Consider the following 20,880-nt stretch of genomic DNA (forward strand, 5'->3'; position numbering starts at 1 on the left):
GTGAACCAGTCTCCTTCAGTCAGTGATGAGACTACGGTTGACAGTGTTACCATTCTGAAGCGGGCATGAGGCGTGATTCTTGAAGCCCTGGATCCAGGGCATAATAATTGCCTCAGAGGGTATGGATTGGGGGGTGACTTCCAATTCTAGCTATACTAACTATTACCTATTAAAACTATTAATCTATAAATTATTTTATAACTATTTACAGGTAATCTGTGAAGGAAGCAAGTTTTCTGGACACTGGAGCTTTCCATCTTACATCATGGGTGGTAGAAGGAAACTGGAGAGGCAGTCAGTCCATACGGCCACTTACACTTTTGGTCTACAGCAGGATGAGGAGAACTGTGCAGGAGTGGATTGAAGGACACTCCAGTCTCAGATGATGGTGTGCATGTACGCCCACAATGGAATACAGATAGGGACTAGGACTCAAAGAACTGTTCTTCTAACAGGTTAATACCCACTAAAAACACAGAAGCATAATGGCTACAGCAGTGGCAGAATATTCTCACATGTCAGACAATTCTAACAGGTTACATATCACATACAGTGACTAGATATGGTACAGTAAGTGATAAATTATGATTGAACTCTAGAATTACAAGTTATACTCACATTAATGTCCATAAAATTGTTATACAAGTAGCATAAATATAATTAACATCTTGATTTGTTTCTTTTCAAGACCTTGATCCAGCAAAAACTTCTCCATAAGGGGGATCTTTTTTCCTCCACAGAGCCCTATGGACTTCAGTGGGGGAACCCTATCCATACTGAGCTTATTGTAGGACCAAAGGCCTACATTTGTACAACAAAAATATTCAATTAATGCTATACACTTCACTTTAAATAAATGATATTGACTTAATACTAAGTTACCTCTTCTTCATGTTCATCCTCTTCCTCAAGTGTTCGCTTGGATGTAATTTCATACTTGGGTTCTGGAACTCTGCCATTAATTGCATACATATTCCTCCCATAGTTTACATTATTCTGTTTCTGAAGAGCTGTATTAAAGGTTTTCTGTTGCTGTGCCTGTTTTAGCAAGACATATATTTAATATCAAAAGAGAGGGACTGCAAACTTCATTAATCATCACAGAACTGAATATACGCTATGACTGTAAAGGCAGACTGTAGAGTCGTATGCAGTTGGCACATATTTATTTTAGTGAGCACGGATCAGTACAACTCCAAGGCATACATGTCATGCAAATACTGAAGATTATGTCTTTAATCAACTTGCAATTACAATGAGTTCAAAGGTTAACCTCACCAATTTTTTTTAAATTCTCAAAATGTAATTTTAAAGAAATAATCATAAAATTATCATGTGATTATGTTACTAACCAGATACCGCATATAAAAGACAAATATTTAAATATAATAAAATTATTATAGAGTTAGCTGTCTCCAACTAGACAGATTTTGGCCTAGTTTAACTGAGAAGAATCATATGTAGAAATCTAGAACTTATTTTATGTCTATTCTTTCTACTATTACAAGAAATATGAAAATGTGACTCAGGATAATCTTGTAATCATATTTCATCCATAACACCATAGCTACATTTACACAGAAATTTTGCTCTTGTAAGCCAAAAGAGAATGCCCCATATACTAAAAACAGAATTAAGAAGCTTAAATTACAGAAGGGCAAACCAGCTTGAAAAATATAACCAGCCCAAACTGAACTTAAAGGATCATAAATGTTTGGTTAATAACTTACCTATTGCAATCACCACATCACACACCAAACCACTGCTATTTCTTTGCTGAAGTGGCAGATTATTTTAGGTTGGGAAGAGTTGCTGGACAGTCCACTCCCTGCCTCAGGCAGTCTCTCTCCTTCAGGAGATGCCAGCAATCTGCTCTCTCCTCCCAGTACTGGTGGTACCTGAGAGAGGAGCTAGGGCTGTCATCTTCCCTCCCCAATCTCAAAACCACCTTTATGTCTTATTAATCATCATAAGAGACCAGATAACTGATCTCCCTGATCTGGTGCAATAGGACACAGTAACCCCTTTCCTTGGGTTCCACTAGGCTCACTGCTTTAAAATGTCAAAGGAACCAGGAATTCAATGTGCAACAATTCTCCTTCCATTCCCACAAAAACCAGTAATATTGCAAGGAGGAAGGGATCTTATCTACTCTAGGAAATTATAATATTGCGCCTCACTGAGGGCTACAAACCTCACAAGTCCCTTTTACATTTCAAAGTGACCAGATAATTGGAAGTTAATGGAGGGGTTACTAGGACCTGCAGCACCACAGTACAGGAGTTGGAAGTTCTGCCACATCTTGATAACTGAAACCAAGAGTGGAATTTTGAGGGCAATAAAAGGAAGGAAAACTGTCTGGCCAACACCCTGAGGAAGACCCAATGATGGGGGCAGGTAAGGATAATATAACGTTGGGCCTCTCTCTGAAAAGAAAGCTAACCAACCAGTGGGCTCAGCAACCTTTGAGGTCTACACAGCTGGAGGTGCGTAGCAGCCCCAAGTCTCCTTCTTAAGAGGCAGGATACTCATCAGAGATGGGAAAAGGTTCCTTGGTTTCCATCTCCCTTTCCACCCAAAAAGACAATGCAGGCAGAGTGTTTAGTAAGTAAAGTGAATCATGTGTATGTGAAAAGTGAGTTTTAGGCTCTGGGAGTTATAGTCTCAAAGATTCATATTGTATGGATAAGCTTCCAATAAGAATATGAAATTTTGGATGTTTGTTTAAATTGGACCTTCACATGTTTTGTTGTTTGCTCATCACTATCTTAAATACAAAACTAAAACTGGCTTTCAACAGAGGATCAGTAAACTGGAAACTAAATCTGGTCTAAATTTTGCTGAAAAACAGGACAATTTTTTACAAAAGTTTTTGTGACAAAATTTCCCATTAGAACCACAACTAGGAACTTCTCACTTATTACATCTGTACTGCAAATGAGATTTAGAAATGTTTTAATTTATTTCATAAAAATAAAATAGCTCAACAAATATTCTTTCTTTCAGTACACGGAAAGACTAACTTGTGGGGCTTTAAAAAACTATAACGTACAGTATGTAACTCAGCACACATTAAGAGTTTTTAAATATATATGAAAAGTTTCAAAAGCACTATGGAACCTAGACTTTAACTTGATCTGCTAACTTGTGTGAAAAACTATAAAATGCCTTGTAGTCACTAGGATTTTACCTAGAGTTGGTTAACTCAAGTTAGGAATACACCTATTTTTCCCTAAGTGAAGACAAAGCCCTAGCGTAGCCACAGTTTAATACCTCTACAATTGCATCTGCTGGTTATGTTCGACTAGCCAACACAGATGCTAAATTGTGTCTACACTAGGAAAGAAGGTGTATTTTAAACATATTAAAATCGTAGTGAAGAAATGGCAGTTGTAGTTTTAATACATTTGCTGGCTCAGTCTTGCATAAAATACAAATTCTGGTAATCTGGAAAAATGTTTGGGAAGTGTCCATATTAGCTTTACAAACATGTTAACTCTTTCAAGTTAACTGGTAATCAATTAACATCAAGTCAAAAAAATCTGTTCTGTTCTACATTGCATTTTAAACCCTGGCCCACTCAGGTTTGAGCCGAGAGCCACCTATCATCCACCCACAAATCTGTCGGACTCTGATTGGCAATCATTCAGGGCCTGGGTTTTTGGACCCACCCGGGAGGGCAGGTCTGAGCACGAGTCCCACTGAGACTTGAGTCCAAGTCTTGATATTCAGCACCGTGGACACAGTTCAAGCCACAGACCCTAATCAGAATGTCTGTGTAGTGCAATATGGACATGTTAGCACAGTTGTGAGACTCAGGTCCAGCAACTGTAAATCCAGATTTATGATGCAGCACAGACACTCAAGTGCAGACTTGGAAACAGAATCCACAAGCACATGCCCCACAGACCCAGGTTTACAATGCAGTGTAGACATACTGCCCTCATAACCATAATATCTGAGTACCTTCCAGTAGTGCATCAAACAACATGACTAACATCAGTCAAGTGTGGTTCGCTCTCTCTCATCCTTTCTTCAGGGGAAAACATAAACGTGTGCAGTAAAGTTTTTTGTTTTGGTAGGGTTTTTTTATTGTTGCTGTTGGGTTGGTTTTTTTTACGTACAAGCTGCTGTGTGTTTGTGTTAGAGAAGGCAAAGTCAAAGAAGTGTGCCTTGCACTTGGAGCAGAACGTTTGTGAAGGTCCACAGTTCCAGTGGGAGTTCATTCCACAGTTTCAGATGAGCCTGCAAGAAAGCTTTCTCCTACACAGATGACCTTTACCAGTGGAAGAAAGCATTACTGAGCTCAAGTTACACAGCTGTTGACCACAGTCCTCATCCCTGAGCTTTATGCAATCTTTTAAATATCTTGGGCCCAGGCCACTGAGAACCTTGAAGATAAGAACTGAGACCTTACACTTGACTCAGTGTTCTATGGGAAGCCACTACATGGAGCAGAGGACAGGCTTGAGTGATCATGGTAATCTGTGCTGCTGAGGAGATGCGTTGTAGCATTTTGCACAAGGAGTTTCCTATGGGCTGATGGCTTCATGCCTAGATGAATGTATGTCTAGAAGTGTAGACATACCATAGGTGTTAAGGAGTGTTTCAAGTCACACTAACTAAATCAAGTTAGCTAATTCAACTGAAAAAAGCATCTCATTTTTCTAAGGCTATTCAAGGCTTAAAGGTTCATAGCATTGGGGCCTCAGTCACTTTTAAACAGGTTTATGACTTAAACTGTAATAGTCTCCTATTCTCCTGAAATAACATATGGGGAAGGAGACATTCACTATCTATAAAATTCACACTTCATCTGGCAACTAGAAATTCTGAAATTATATTTTTTGTGTTTAAAAAAAGGAATAAATCTGCTGATCATTACTTTTCCAAAACACACCATTTTCTAACTTTTGAGCTGCTTTAAATGACCCATGTGCTCAAATTTTTTTTAAAAAAGAGAAAAACAGAAAAAATCTGAAAGAGAAGCGCAAGGGGAAAAAAGCACATTTTTAAGTATCTGTACAATAAATGGTAGGTTTCAAGTAGCAGCCATGTTAGTCTGTATTCGCAAAAAGAAAAGGAGTACTTGTGGCACCCCTTAGAGACTAACAATAAATTCGTTAGTCTCTAAGGTGCCACAAGTACTCCTTTTCTTTGTACAATAAATGAGATTAATACACTGATGTTATGTCTAACATAATTCAATAATTTTTCACAAGAACGAAATTATTTTATGTAACTTACCTGTTTCATTGCTGTTTCCCCTATTTTGTCAGAATGTTTTCGAATACTCTCTAAAAAGTCCTTGAGATCTGACATGGAAATTTCTTTAATTTCTTCACGCAGTTTTGGAAGGTTTTCTATCATTATTTGGCAAAAACGATATTGGCTAACTCTAGGAAGGTACATATTTTCTAACTGTTCCATTGTTTTTAAAGCAGAATAATATCTGTAAAGAGTTTAAAAAGCAGGTTATAAAGACATCTTATTAAATTTTAAGGAAGCATGCTTTGTTATTTTTGTTTCTGTAAGCCATCAGAATCATACATATCAATATACAGTATATGATTAAAGCATTTTATACTTACAAAGGATTTATGTTTAAAAAAAGATCAGTCTTAGAAAGATGTTAGTTTAGTTAGAAAATCAAGGTGGGTGAGTTAATATCTTTTATTGGATCAACTTATTCTGGTGAAAGAGACAACCTTTTCTAATTTTTTAAATTACAAAAAGTTAGCCAAAGTGACCCTGTCAATTTGAAATCCAGTCATTTTCAAAACAGTTAAAAAGTACTCTTAAGTACAAAATTAGGCTCCACCTGTACAAACTGTTCTGCTCTAACTAACCCCTTGTACTACTCACAAAAGCTTGAAGAATTGGGACCTTAATATAATAAAATCTAGTTAGTTCTGTTTATTTAGCTTAATTTATTGTCTCATCGCTACTAACCATATTTTTATTAATTTCTTTTTGTTTTTCTAAAATACAATGGTGAACACCCATCCAGTGCTTGGGGTGCCTACCCCACAAATTAAAAAAAAAATCACAAATAAAAGATTACCCCTAAACGTATCTGCCTCACCATCCTTAGAGAAATAAATGTATACATACACCACCTTTTTCCTCCATGAATATTCTGTTCAACAATGCACTTTTTCACTGCAAGCCATGTATCTGTTTATGCTTTGGCAATGTACAGTACTGTATATTTAAAAAAACTAGCTCTGTTAATGGAGACTTGCAGCACATTTGTGGCACAAACAGCAGAAGTATGCTGTACAAGAAAAAAACACTTCACAATCTATGTTAGCCATTAAGAGGAAAAATCTGTTGAAGATGTTTTACAGTATATTAATAGTTAAACATGTTGTGAAACCTCATGTAAGGGTAACTGAGTTTAAAGGGAAACTCAAATTGAAATGTAATAAATTTTAAAAATGGATTTAATACTAATTTCAGTTGCTGCTAAGTCCCCACATAAACAGTAAGAAAAACTGATTGTCTATGGGAAATGCAGTGAAACGGATTATACTCAAAGTGACAGTCAGTGCACAAAATAAACTGATAAATATACTTTTCTCTAATCTTTCAGTTACAGTTATCTTAAGGCTTCTCTACTTGCAAACACAGCTGTACATAACTACCTTTATTTATGTGAATAGTCCCCCACACTGACTTAAAAAGAAACTACTCAAGTAAATAAAGTGTGCATGTTTGCAAGATCTGACCTCAGATATGATTTGTAATAATAGTAGGCAAAAATTGTTCAGAAAGTACTGTAATGTGAATTTTATGCTAACTGTATTCCTTTAACAGGTCAAATTTTAAAAGACAAAATTAGGATTTTTACCCCTCTCACTTCATGTAAGTGGATTTATGACCTTAAAGGATTTGGGGGAGAGCAAGTTAGCCTTAACTATCTTTTTTTTTTTTTTAAAGGATATTCAGACAGCTAACCCATTTCAACAGTCTTCCTTTTAAAAACATTGCATCTTTATATGGCTCACTTATTTTTCAACTATTAATGTAGCTTTTTGTTTTTGCTTAGAAAAATAAATTGAGAATTTTGTCATATATCAAATTAAAAGAAAAATGATTATTTGTTTCTGAAAATGATGTACAACCACGATAATTTGAACTCCCAAACTTGTATCCCAAGTGAGCAGTCTTATCCACAGGAATACAACTTTTTTTTTTTTTTTTTTTTTTTTTAATAAGGACAAGCACTCATCTAAATTTGCTATAGTCTAGGGCAACAAGTTGCAATAACAAAAAATTACTCACAATGGACTTTTAAATGATGTACAGATTTTAATATAATGTTAATTAGGAAATCACAGACTTAAAATAATAGGGAAAAAGTCATTAAATGCCTCTTTTTATGATTAGCTTGATATTTCAAAAACTCAAGCAATTCCATGCTATCTATCCAAATTCTTCATTACATTAAGAGCCTATAATCTGTGGAGATCTAATATACAGAGACAGAGATGCAAAATAAAGAATGCCAAGTAGTCAAAAAAAAAAATACCCCTGCATAACGTGGTACTAAATTAAGGAAACAATAGAAACCCCTCAGATGCAACATGCTGTGTACGCCTTTTAGATTAGAAATAGATGGCTTTGTTCATTTCATTTTATTTTGTACAACATTCTGAACACATAAAGCACTAAGTGCTAATTATCAGAACCTCTCTCTCTTTTCAAAAAGTTTCCAGTGTGTTCTCATTAGAACCCAAGAAGTTGCCCCATACTTTCCATTCACCCCCACAGCCATGTATACTTTGCAAACTGTAAGCCCTGCTCCTTACTTGGACAGAGAGGTTCCTGTTGAACACCACAAGACACTCCCCTCCTCGAGGGGTTGAGCATGATACCTGTGTAACACATCAAATCCATGTTCCTCTACAGAACATGCCAAGGAACTGAACGTCGCAATGAACTGAACCCTAGGTCTCCAGTTGGCCAGTTTTTAATATATTTTTAACTGCATTCTTTATCTCTTGCCCCTCAGGTAAAAATGCGAAAACTCTTCCCACATTTAAATTCTTCAATACCCTTGTAGGATAGTGCAAAATCAAAGAAAACAAAACTCAAATAAGTTTGACACAGAGGGTTGTTAAATGTTCAAATATCAACTATACATGGCAACATGCTCTTATAGAGGAGAAATACCATGAACATTTTTCATCTTCAGAGGGAGATCATTGTAAAAATGTTAATTTTGTGGGGAATTTAACATTTTTCATTTAATAATCTTTCTTCTCAGCTCTCACACAGACTGCAAGCTCTTCAGGGCCAAGACTCTTATTTGTTCAACACACTTGTGGGTTGTTTGGCTCTGGGTAAAATTTCAAAAGTGCCTAAGTGACTTGGCAACCTAAGTCTCATTTCAAAAAGTGACACTGGCCCCTAAATGCCTAAGTCACTTTTCAAAATGGGACTTGGGCACCTCTGAAAATTTTACCCCACAAAAAATTAATCACAACAAAAACAGAATAACTCTCAAACAGACTGCAGAGCTTTGAGAAAGCAGGAAACAGAAAGACTTATAAACACCATGAACTCTTAAAACCCACGGCAGGATTTTAAAGTTATCGAGAGCCATAGGAAACATACAAAATATACGATATGAGACAGCCTACTATATTAGCAGGTATGATAATAAATTGTTCTGACAACAAAAATGTTGCCAACCACTCAGCATGGAAGCCATTTAAACATAAATTTAAAAAACATTTATTTTGGGCTGAATCCTGACTTCTGTAATTCAAGAGTAAGTGGTACAGAAACTTCCTAGTCAAGAAGGAAAAGGGGTCAAGTTTAGGTCACGCTTAGTTAATACATGTTTTCTAAATGCAATCTTTTTCTTAGCGTACATGCAAGATAACCCCTTTAGTTCAATTTTAGTTGTTTGAGATGTAGCTTTAGCTTGTCTTTCTCCTTATAAGCCCCATACAATCAATAAGGGAACTGACAGACTGACTACATTATGGAAAATTTAAAATACACACAGTTATTTCAAATGTACAAAGTAAAACTCGAAAAAAAGTCTCTTTCAATTATAGTAATTTTAAATGTTACTTCAAAATAATAGTACGAAAACTTTTGTAAATTCATGAGCAAAAACCAGTTCAGCTCTAAATTCTCTCAACTCAAGATGGTTGAATTCAGTATAGACAAAGGATGGGGGAAAAAATTGTTCTTTCTCCAAGAACACAACTGCTTTCAGTAGACTGCAAACAAAGTGGTTTCAAGTGTAAATTAGGAGTCTTTGCTTTATTGTATATTTGCCTTCTGTTTATTTTATATAAAGCAAGTAGAATGTTTTCAATACAAAGGGTTTGTGTGTGTGTGGTTTTTTGTTTTTTAAAATAATGTCCAAGAGGGCCACATGGTGAGACTTCTAAGAAGGAATAAGTCTATAATAGCATCAAAATCATATAAAAGGTTTTTATTTAAATTATACAAATCAGCTTATCAGAGCACAGTTAGTTCATCTGGAAGGTTTTGACCTGTCTCTAAGATCAAAATTAACATAATCCATTTTCAATCCATTCTAGAATTGCTTACTAATTATATATATACGGTCCTGAGTGCGTGCGCGCTATCTCTCTCTCTCTCTCTATGCATACACACACACAGGACCTTGCCCCTTTAACATCTGTTCTGATAAAGAATTGAAGACATAATTCGAAGGTCACCAGCAGGTTAGGATTTAAGCTACAGAGTTTTGCATATCATTTCATGGTGTGATTTATTTTAATTTTTAATCTAGAAAATATTATTTATGTATAATGGGACACAGGAACTTTGTCATAAACATTATTAGTTCTCAGCAAATGTAATGAAATGTACAAACTGAAGGGGCTAATATAAATGAGTTAAGCAAAAATTTAAACATTTTAAAAATTCCTCCTTTTAAGATATAGACATGAATTGTTACTACCTCCTCTGAGCAAGTCTTGCAAGAGTAACTTTACTAATACCCAAATTTTGAAACTATGAGGATATAAAAATGTGAAGTAGCAATAGAAGTCATCTGACATAAGACAGAAGAGGGCTGATAAATCTTCCCATCAGGACCAGAAATCCATCAATAGGATTGATTTGATCCCCACTGACACCTCCAAAATACAAAAACTTCTAATAATGTAAGGAAGCAGATTTGGTGGGAAAACAAAAAGATAAAAATTATTTATATCTGAGTTCACTATCTTGTTCTGATACTGAATTGGCCCCTTACAGGTTGTCCAAGCCCCGTCCATAGAGTAGGGAGGCCTACTTGGGAAACACAGAAGCTGCACTTTTCTAAAGAAAGTTCAGAAGGGCATAAATCTCCTTGCTGACTAAATTACTTCTGCACATAAAACAATAAATGATACTAAAAATGGCACGGAGGAGTTCCAAGAAAGAAATTCATAGGTGGAGTGCCAAACTGAGGGCACTGAAGACACAGAATCTTCATCTCAAGCCATAGGTGCTGGAAATAGAGGTGCTGAGGTTGCTGACGCACCTCCTGGCTTGAAGTGGTTTCCATTATATACAAGGTTTACAGTCTGGTTCAACAGATATCAGTACTCCCACTACAGAAATTGTTCCAGTGCCCCGGCTTAAGCTCAAACCAGTAAAATCAAGTAAAATTGCTAGAGAATCCAGGAAAAAATTGGAAGACATGGGGGACAGAGCAAGAAAATTGAATCTGAGGTTACCGGATCTCACTGAAGGAGATCTGCTTTTTTCATAGAGTACTTCAGCAAGAAACTCTTCGCAACTGAGCTTTCTGACCATGGATTTAAGGCTGAGTTAATTGCAGCCATCTCCCAAAACCTGCTGCTGCTAATTTAGATAGATAGATAGATAGATAGATAGATAGATAGATAGATAGATAGATAGATAGATAGATAGATAGATAGATAGATAGATAGATAGATACGATTTAATTAGCCACAGGACTTAATCTACAAAAAGGAAAAAATAATGCTCTTCTCTGACATATGTGTGCCACTCAGAGAAGAATGCTATATATACTACTGTAAAAAGACTGAATGAGAAGAGAATATTCTTTGTTCTTTCATATCCTGTCTAACTCAGAGAAATTTATAGAAATCAAATTAAATTCTCCAGCAGTATAGTGATTTCTTGGAAAATCAAAAGGAATCTAAATAACTAACATGGGAACCTAACCTAGAGCCACTGAAAATATAAGCCAGAGAAGAGGAATACAGCTGAACTTTTAAAAGCTCATTAGTGCGTTTACTCTTTACTTGTCTGAAACTTTAAAAAGTAAGGGTTGTAAAAGATGCTATAGACAGAGAAAGAGATAGCTGCAGTATTAACATGTGTTTCAAATTTACAAGTATACAATATCCTTACTTTATAAGGAAATTATAATAAAATAATTATTTTCTCTTCTCTAATTAAATTCATACCACGCAGGGTCCGACAGCATTCTTTTTGCAGAATAAGAGTGTAGCTCAATACTTTTTATTTAATTAGTAAATGTTTATCTCTAGAATAGGTGTTATTTTTGTACAGCATAAACAATTACATAGGAAGTAAAAGCTGGCACCAGTATTATTTATTGATTCCATTACCTAGAGCGGGCTACTGATGAAACTGTAGGAGGAAAAACAAAGCAAGCATTGAACATTAAGCTATAAAACCTAAAGACAGTTACAAAAAATAAAAAGTATATTTTTCAATGTATAAATTAGAATTATATAGGCTGGGGATACTAGCATTATTGGTATGGAATGTGCCCAAAGTGGCACTTAGAAGATTTTTGTATCTGTATCAAATCACTCTGTGTGCACCGCCCCCCAGTGCATACACACATTATGCAACAGGGCAGGACAACAGTATTTTTTTTAAAGTAAAACTGCCATTTCTAACAAAATACAATTAGATCAGAGGACGCAACATCTCAAGCAGGAATTGAAAGGACTACAAATAGTGTAATGTTTGGGGGAAAACCAAATTTTTCTCCCACTGCACTTCAGAAAGAGATGCTGGTGGTGTGTTTTTCCTCCATGGGAGTAGGGAGGAGAAAACCCCAGTATAGCATCAGGGCAATCGCCACTGACTTCAGCAGATCCAAGCCCGGACTTCCTGGAGTTGTTCTATACCGGGGTCTCAAACACATGGCCCACCGGATTATTTTCTGCAGCCTGCCAGCTTGCCGCGGCCCCCCCAGCATTTACCTAGAGCGTTCACCGGGAATGGGGAACCACAGCCAATGAGAGCTTCGGGGCCGGTGCCTGGAGGCACAGCCAGGGCAACACACAGACCCCTGTGTCCCCTCTCCTCCAGGTACCAGCCACTTTCCGGAGCGGCGCAGGGGTAGGGTAGGCAGGGAGGGAGTCTGTCCTGTCCCCGGTACGCACCGGGCCGGACCTGCCCTCCAAACCCCTCCTGCAGCCAAACCCCCTGCCCTGAGCCCCCTGCTGCACCCCACACCCCTCCTGCACCCCGATCCCATGCCCTAAGCCCCGGCCTCACCCCTCCTGCACCCCAACCCCCTGCCCTGAGCCCCCTGCTGCACCCTGACCCCCTGCCCCACCCTGACCCCCGACCCCCTGCCCTGAGCTCCCTGACGCACCACACACCCCAACTCCCTGCCCTTAGCCCCCTGACGCACCCTGCACCCTCCCGCTTCCCCTGGGGGCAGGGAGGGGACTGAGTTGGGGTGGGGATTTCAGGGAAGGGGTTGGAATGGGGGCAGGGAAGGGGTGGGAAGAGGCAGGGCGGGGCCTCATGGAAGCGGTGGAGTGGGGGTGGGGCCAGGGTAGCCGGGGGTGGGTGTCAGTGGTGCGGCCCTCAGGCCAATGTACTAGTCCTCATGTGGCCCTTGTTGTCATTTGAGTTTGAGACCCCTGATCTATACTGTAGCAGGAGAAGCTGCATCAGCTACAGTAAAAAGTTTGCAGGTCACAGATTATGAGCTCTGGTACAGATAAATACAAAGCAAAAGCTCAGTCTCACACAGAATTCATAAGTTGTACAAATTCCCCAAATCATCACATTCAGGAGAGAAAGCAGCTGGGAAAGGAGACTCTCGGGGGAGAAGCAACCCAACATGCAGGTGGCCTGCATAAGTCAGGAGACCATGCTTGCCTTCCTGGACACAGATGGCCCCTCAAGAGAAGGATGAGATAGTGAGGGGAACAGTGTATAGGATGTTTATATTCTACATGACTCGATTCAGAATGATCCAAAGCATAGTAAGAGAGTTCTCTTTCCTCCACGAATAAATTAGAGAAACATTTGCAATGACAAACATTCCTTTGTGGATAAAAGTGATTTGAACTTTCTTTCTCAGAAACTTTCCCCTTTTTTCTGAGAGTGTTGGCTAGCCCAGACATGTAAAAGAGCTGAGACCCTGGGCTTTTCTAGGAACGAAAATGATGAGCTACTCATTGAGATCTGTAGGACTCAAGACCATAGGTATCAGTGCCCTCAGACTTGCAGGGGACAGATGAGGAAGAGGGGAACAGATGAGGGGTGTAGGTCTTTTGAGAGAACTCGAAAGCTTAAGCCATCTTCCTCGGGAAGGAGGGATTGGTCTCTCAACCAAGTCAAAAAAGTTACATAGTAATGGTGGGGATTCAGAGCCATCTGTAGGCTAGTAATCTCTATTTAGTTCCTTGGAGGGGAGGGGGGAAGTAATCCAAAGAAGTTATTGTGATCATAAAGGAGGCAATGCAGGGTACAAACACTGAGGTACTGCATGAGATACTTAAGGCAAAGACGCATACATCACATCAGTCTTGGGGAACCCAAACCTCTAGCATTTCCTTCACCTCTTACCAAACCTTTTCTCCTGGAAGACATGCTCACTTCTGAATGGGCACAAAAAGCTAACAGAGTGGTAAAAAGCCATGCCCTGCATTACGAAAAGGCCCTAAACACTCAAAAAATCTGTTTGAAATTTTTTAAACATTTAATCAGCTTCAAAAAATTCAAGTTGACAATGTCCTGTTAAGGGGGAGTAACCAGGGCAGGTGCAAGGATATTTTGCGCCCTAGACGAAACTTCCACCTTGTGCCCCCCCTCCCTGTCCCTTTCCTTTCCCCTCTCCTCATACTGCTTCACTACGGTACAAAGTGGCAATAACAATATCAATATGACAAACTTCAACAACCTACACACACATATTCGCACATAACCATATACACTCAAATACTTAACATACACACACAATTGACACAAAGTATTAGTGAAATGATGCAGCAACACTTGCCAGAGCCTTCGAACTGAAACAGCTCAACAAAAATAGAAAAGGAGTATTTGTGCCACCTTAGAGACTAACAAATTTATTTGAGCATAAGCTTTCGTGAGCTACAGCTCACTTCATCGGATGTAGCTCACGAAAGCTTATGCTCAAATAAATGTGTTAGTCTCTAAGGTGTCACAAGTACTCCTGTTCTTTTTGCAGATACAGACTAACACGGCTGCTACTCTGAAACCTGTCAAAAAAATAGTTAGCCTCAGACGACAACCTCTGAAAACTAGTCAACTTAGCATTATAAACAGCCTGTCAGAACGAGTAATGGTTGTGCGCAAAGAGGAAAATGAAGTCACATACACACACAAACACACACATATATTATGGGTACCCAGAGGGGGAGGTTTCCATGTTTGGTATCTATAATGCGTCATGGTGCCAGCTTTTCTCTGCATTGACCAGCTGTGGCTCCAGGTGAGCACTTCCCATAGAAATCCTGAGATGGGTAAACTGCCCCAAGAAATTTAAAAATGTCCTGGGCCAAATGTAGAATAAGGGGTGCAGGCGGGGTCTCCGAGGCTGCTCGCTATGGGGAGCTGGGACACAAGCGGGAAGGCTGCGGGGGGCACACAGGGAGGCAGCGGCAGGTACCCAGGTACCCTCAGGCTTTGGGCAAGGAGTCCTGCTCCATCCCCCTAGCACCCGCCTACAGCTCCTATCTGGTCTTGCCACAGCCCTGCTCCATGAAGGATCCCAGCTTAGGGGGACAAGCCTGGCCCACCTCGCGGACCCACAGGGGCTGTGCTCCGCCCCAGAGCAGGCCAGGCCCCGCGATCCCCACCCCAGAGTGGGCCGGCCTGGCTCCCCCCAGGGCCAGATTAACTTTTTGTGGGCCCAGCGCCAAACATATTTGTGGGCCCCCCTGGGGAATGAAGAGGCCGGGGCAAGAGCACAGCGGGCAGGGTGGATTTGGTTTAAATCATGACTTAAATCACTAGTTAGGAAGACTTGATTTAATCGTGGGTTTCTACATAAACGTGCATTCTTGTTGGTTGTTATAACCTTAATACATATTCTTCACAACTCAGAGATAGATGTAGGTTTCATTTTTAGAAGGTACACACTATACATTATTAAACCGTGATTTATTTTGAAAACTTTTCAGATGAGTTTTACAGCTATATCAGAAAATGAATGATTGTTTGGTTATTTCATTTATCCAAGATAACTGAAGCAGATATTTATGAAGTGGTGAACCATCTTCAATTCAAGAGGTTAATCATTAATATTTGGAGGATTTTCTTGCCAGGCTGTATTATGAGCAGAACACAACCAGACAGACATTTAAATTATTTACTTAACTAAAACAACAACGTTAAGTATTCTGGATTTTTTTCTTCAACAGCAAACATAATATTTTAACAAAAAAGCATATGTCCCTCACTTCTCACATTTATCTCCAGACTTCTTCTCCTTGTCCAGATCTATTCTGCCCCCAACAATCTTCTATTCATTGAACTTTTTGAAACTTTTCACTTTTAAAGAGAGGTAAGGGGTTGACCCTGTGTACACAAATTTGCAGAGGGACAATAGAGTTGAGGTCTGTTATTTCTCACCTCTATAGATTATTTATTTATTTAAAAACATTTTTGCTGTTAACAATCATGTTACCTCTGGAGACACAAATCCACAGTTTGAGAACTGCAAAAATAAGCATCTATGATGGTATCTTCTAGACTGAGCACTGAGTCCCATTGGGTAGATAGAAAAATTAACCTAAATAATCTATACAGAAGCCTGTGGAACCCCATAAGATTGGGTGCCTAATCCATGAACTATTAGAACTCATTTACAAAACTTTTCTTAAACATTACATGAATATATTGTCTCATACTATAGAATTAGAATCCCTATTCCATGATATAATGTATCTTAATTAAAACCATCTTTAGATAGTTTTTTCCCTTAAAATCCAATTTAAATTTAAAAAATCCAATTTTTTGATTATTTTTTTTAAGTCATTGATTTTTATCCACCCTGACAGCTGGGCATGGTGAGGGGGAAGTATTGGTCCCCAGCTGGAGCGAGGCAGGGGTCGGGGCAAGATGAGCACAGTGGGTCATGGTGGGAAGATTAGTCCCTGCTGACTGGAGCAAGGAGATACAAATTCTGTGGTTTCCTCTAAAGGGACTCACAAGTCAGAACATAACCATAACAAACTCTTTAGAAACCTGATTGGCTACAGAAAGGAAGGTGAACAATCCTTAACCATGAAGCATGCTAGAACTTTGGACAGAAGAGCACTGATACAGAAGTACAGGTTATTATGGCCAAGGCACAGTGTGGATTGGCAAAGACATGCACTTATTAATTCATCCTTCAAACAAAAACATTTTTTTAAACTTTGTTTTTTGAGCAATTTTTTCTCTCATATATAGAGATCGCTCAATATATAAGGAGAGGTGGCTGGAGTAGAATCAGTGTAAAATCATATAAACGATGGAGATTTAGTACTTCATCCTTAATTTCCTAAAACTAAGTAATTTTCTGAAACCTCCAGAATAAATCTGACAAAGGGTTAGGAGGCATGTAAAGCAACTATGAGAATACACAAACAGAAGCAAGCAATATGGAAAACCAGACTTACAAAAGTTTGGGGGGGAGGGGCGTCATCTGGAAAGTTGCTACTTTAAGATATCTACAACACACATTCTCGGTTACCATTGGCTTGAAATCACCTAAGCCTCTTTTATTGTTTAAGTGCCAAAATTGCATCATTAAAAAAACCAATTAGACTGTCAAGACTTCTGAGTTAAGTTAAACATACCATAAACAATGGCAGTGAGAAAATATAATGTTATCAGCATATAATATTTAAACTGTTTTAAACATTACCTCTGAAGATACATATCACACGTTTTTGTTTGGTGTTTTGTGGATTTTGTTTTTAACACAACTCCAGAAGGCTTGATTCAAATTTTGAAACAATATCTCACAAAGAAACTTACTTGGCACTACTCTCCTTTCCTTTTCCTGACTCAGTGTATATTGCCTATTTAGATTGTAAGCTCTTTGTATGTCCTGTCCTCATACTAGTCTGAAAAACACCTAATTTGCTGTTGGTGCTATATAAATAACACATGCTAATTAAAAGAACAGCCTCACACAAGCAGAATTTCATATTCAATGTGTTCATACAAACTGGTTTAAAAAATGATCAGTGCTAACAGAGAAAGAAAGCCAGATGACCTGGGTATAGCTACAAAAGTAAAAAAAAAATTCATGTCGAACAGTCACCATCTTGACTGCAACATTACTTTTGTGAAGAAGGGAATCCCTGTAGCCCAGTGTTTCTCAACCTTTTCAATACTAGGCAATGGCTTGCTGCCTTCCTAAACTGTTTCAGGGAGATCTCAGGGACTGGCGCTGGCCCATAGACCAATCATTGAGAAACGCTGCAGCTATCTACACAGCTTAAAAACGTTTAGATTTAAAGCACTTCCTTTAAAAATTGCCATTCAAGCAATCCATGAGGGTGGTTGCAATAGGAACTTTGCAATTTCTGTAGTTTTCCTAGGACAGCAACCGTTTCCATCTATTTTCTTCACATGGACTGAACCTGAGTCACCTCAAATACAAAAAAAAACCACCAAAAAACCACAATATGAAAGAATAGGAAAGCACCACCTGGCTTAACACACCTGCCTATTTTTGGTCCATCTCAATGCTTCCCACTTGTTATTTAACCAGACCCTTAACTCCCTTCCCTTCTATAGGAACAGACATCTCAAACTCATTTGTATTCTATGTTGACCAACTTTTCACTGTAATATACTCCATAAGTTTAATACCATTTGTGGAGGGGGAAAATTCTGATTTCATTCCCTACTCACTCCCACTATCATCTTTTTTATGAAAGGCCACCTACTTTTTGAACCTTTTACCATTGTGAATAATTTATCTTAAGAAACTATCAATCTATCAATTTTGAAAACTTCACAAAGTATCTTTTTTTACAACAAGACTGAGCCACCACATTTTCCTTGGAAGTTAAGTTATTGATACCTGCTATTACTTTGCTTGTCCTATGTTTTGCCTTTCTAAAGCAGCACTGGCCTTGTAGTACAATGATCTATACTGTACTATGAGGATTCGGTGATACTGCAACCACATAATATGCTGTGGAATTCACTCATTGCCATAGAATTGTGTCCTGGCTTCTCAGTTTTCATTTTGAAAATAATGTTTCTGGTTCTTGCAGAGATAACGTGAAAAACATGAACCAAGCATAAACCGTTGTAGGGATGCTTGCCTGTGTCTGCAAAGTGCCTAAAACTAAAACTTTGAGATTTGTGAACTGCCCCATTCATCCTAAATAGAGACTCATGCTCTTCACAATTTGAGCATTTTCCCAATATCCCATAAAACTCAACATTTTTGCCAAGCACTTCACCATTTTGCTGCAACCAGGAATCCCAACACTTTCCCCCCCTCTCTCCTTGCACTGCCAGGACATGCCTATATCAGACTCCTCCTCTCCAGCTTTCCCTACAAGAAGTTATTTGAATTACAGTGCATGCTTGCTGCATTGCTCCATGAAGCTAGGCAAAAGTGGATCAGAGAGGCAGAGTTGGAGTCCAGCTCGCAACCAGGGGAACCACAAGCACAGGCTGGTGAGCCGGGGGGTTTAGAAAACAACACAGCAGTTGAGACCTGCTCAACTAGAGACATTAGCCACTGTAGTCAGCTATCAGCTTCCCCCTTCTCTGGGGCACACCGGGAAAGGAAATTCTTAGCTGGGCTACCTGGAGAATGACATGGGAACAGAGACTTGGAGCTGAACCATCTAGAAAGCACAATGAAAGAACCCATTCTCAAAACCAGTCAGAGCTGAAAATAATCAACAATGGATTTAACGTCACTTCATAGAGTTCAACTGTGAGCGTTTGTTTGCATGGGGATGGGCTGAATGGGGATTAGAATAAATTTACATTGCCACAGAATTTAGGGGTTGCTGCTGTGGAATTTGGTCCCATTGTGCTGTGGTTATATACTGCACTCATACAGCACCTTTCCTCAAACTTTTGGTAAAACATATGAATCTCAACTCTGTTTGAGATAAGGAACCATTGTCTCCCATTGTATTGTATGGGTAACTGAGGCACAGAAGGGATAAGTGACTTTCCCACAGTTATGCAGAAAGTTAATGACAAAGCCAGGAAAAGAACCCCGATCTCTCAGCACTAAACTTTACCCACAAGATCATAGTCCCATCCATGTTTCCTACAGTAGCTTAAATAAGGTCCAACAACAGTCTTAGCAATCAATTTATTTTGTACAGGCATTTCTATTGCACTTGTAGTATTGAGTGCTTCCCACAGTACACTAACAAACTCAGTGCTTTTGTATCTCTTTCTCTAACAAATCCTGTTGGAGTTGTATATCCATCATTTTCTAAAGCAAAATCTGTAACCTTATTCAAAGACACATACAGGCAGCCACAAGCTATAAGATACAATACGGTTAAATCAAAAGCATGATATGATTAAGTCACTTTAAAACAGTCTTTAAAAGAAAAAAAAATTGGAAGGTTCTTTATAAATCTATAAACCCACAGTGAGTAATAAAACACTGGGAGCACCAAAACCCCTTCCCTTAAGCCACTTTCTCCCAAGATTTAACCCCTCCATAAAATTCTCCAACCAGTCTTTTCTGTTTAGAGCAGACTCCTCATTTATTTCTCCTCACAACTATAATTCTTGTCAACTTGCATTATACATGGCTCAGAAGATAGTTAAATGGGATACAGAGCCTTTCACCCTTGGGTCACCAGTTCAAATCCAGTCCGGGTTGGCAGTGACCAAAAATTGTTACCAACAGATGGCTGTTTGGAATCCACTGCGAACCTTCATTTTGGCAAAGTAAAGCAACACATATTCCAGACCCATACTTTGCATTATCTTAAAAGGTGATGTCTACAGAAGGAAGTAAATGAGCTTCTGCTCTTTTGGCTTCTTTACGATATGTAAAGAAGTCCTGAAAGGACTTTGTCCTAAAACCAAAAAATGCCACACCTTTTTCTCTGCTTGTTTTTTTTACATTAGCAATTCTGGTCTTGTCTGCGATTTCATGGAAACTGAGGTACTGATGAAATTACAACATTTTAAAAGATGGAAATCTGAGAAATTGAGAAGGAAAAGTATTTTTATTAGTTTTCTGTTTTTGTTATCATTAATTTAATGTTAATATCCAATAAACTCTTGTGAGAAAAAAAGTCTTTGTTAAAGAGTCAAAACCCTTATCTTTTCAATTAAGGTTCAGTTCAATGAACATTCACATTACACATCTCTGACACTCTCAAGTTCTTCCTGCAAAAACAAGCAAGACCAGACTCGCCATTCATGATATTTGTATGGTTAAAAAAAAAAAACAGGGGAAAAAGCTTCATACCTCCTTTACGCATCATAAAGGCAAAAAAAGAAGACAAATCTACTTTTAAAAAATCCATAGCATGTTGCCTTTAAGTCAGTGAAATGTCTTTGTGTGTTATAAAAGATGCCTGTAAATGGAAAAATAGCAAATTGAATTCAAAATAAACTATCCCATACACCTTAACACTCCACTGTGGGGAAAAAACTGTGCCTCATGGC

At 38.5% G+C, this 20,880-nt stretch overlaps 1 protein-coding gene across 4 annotated transcripts in view; it reads right to left on the reverse strand.

The window, feature by feature from the left end:
• Positions 1 to 20,880, reverse strand: part of EXOC6 (exocyst complex component 6) — a 175,199-nt gene that overhangs the window by 112,766 nt on the left and 41,553 nt on the right. For all 4 annotated transcript variants that reach the window (XR_013346701.1, XM_077822563.1, XM_077822564.1 and 1 more), the window contains exons 6-7: positions 5,248 to 5,452; positions 883 to 1,038 (exon numbers count right to left, since the gene is read on the reverse strand). Coding sequence is in view for 3 of the 4 variants with exons in the window: in XM_077822563.1 (XP_077678689.1) it covers positions 883 to 1,038; positions 5,248 to 5,452 (361 nt within the window). In the remaining variant the exon portion in view is untranslated. The remainder of the gene's footprint in view (positions 1 to 882; positions 1,039 to 5,247; positions 5,453 to 20,880) is intronic.

This window comes from Eretmochelys imbricata, chromosome 7 (assembly GCF_965152235.1).
Source record: "Eretmochelys imbricata isolate rEreImb1 chromosome 7, rEreImb1.hap1, whole genome shotgun sequence".
NCBI lineage: Eukaryota > Metazoa > Chordata > Testudines > Cheloniidae > Eretmochelys > Eretmochelys imbricata.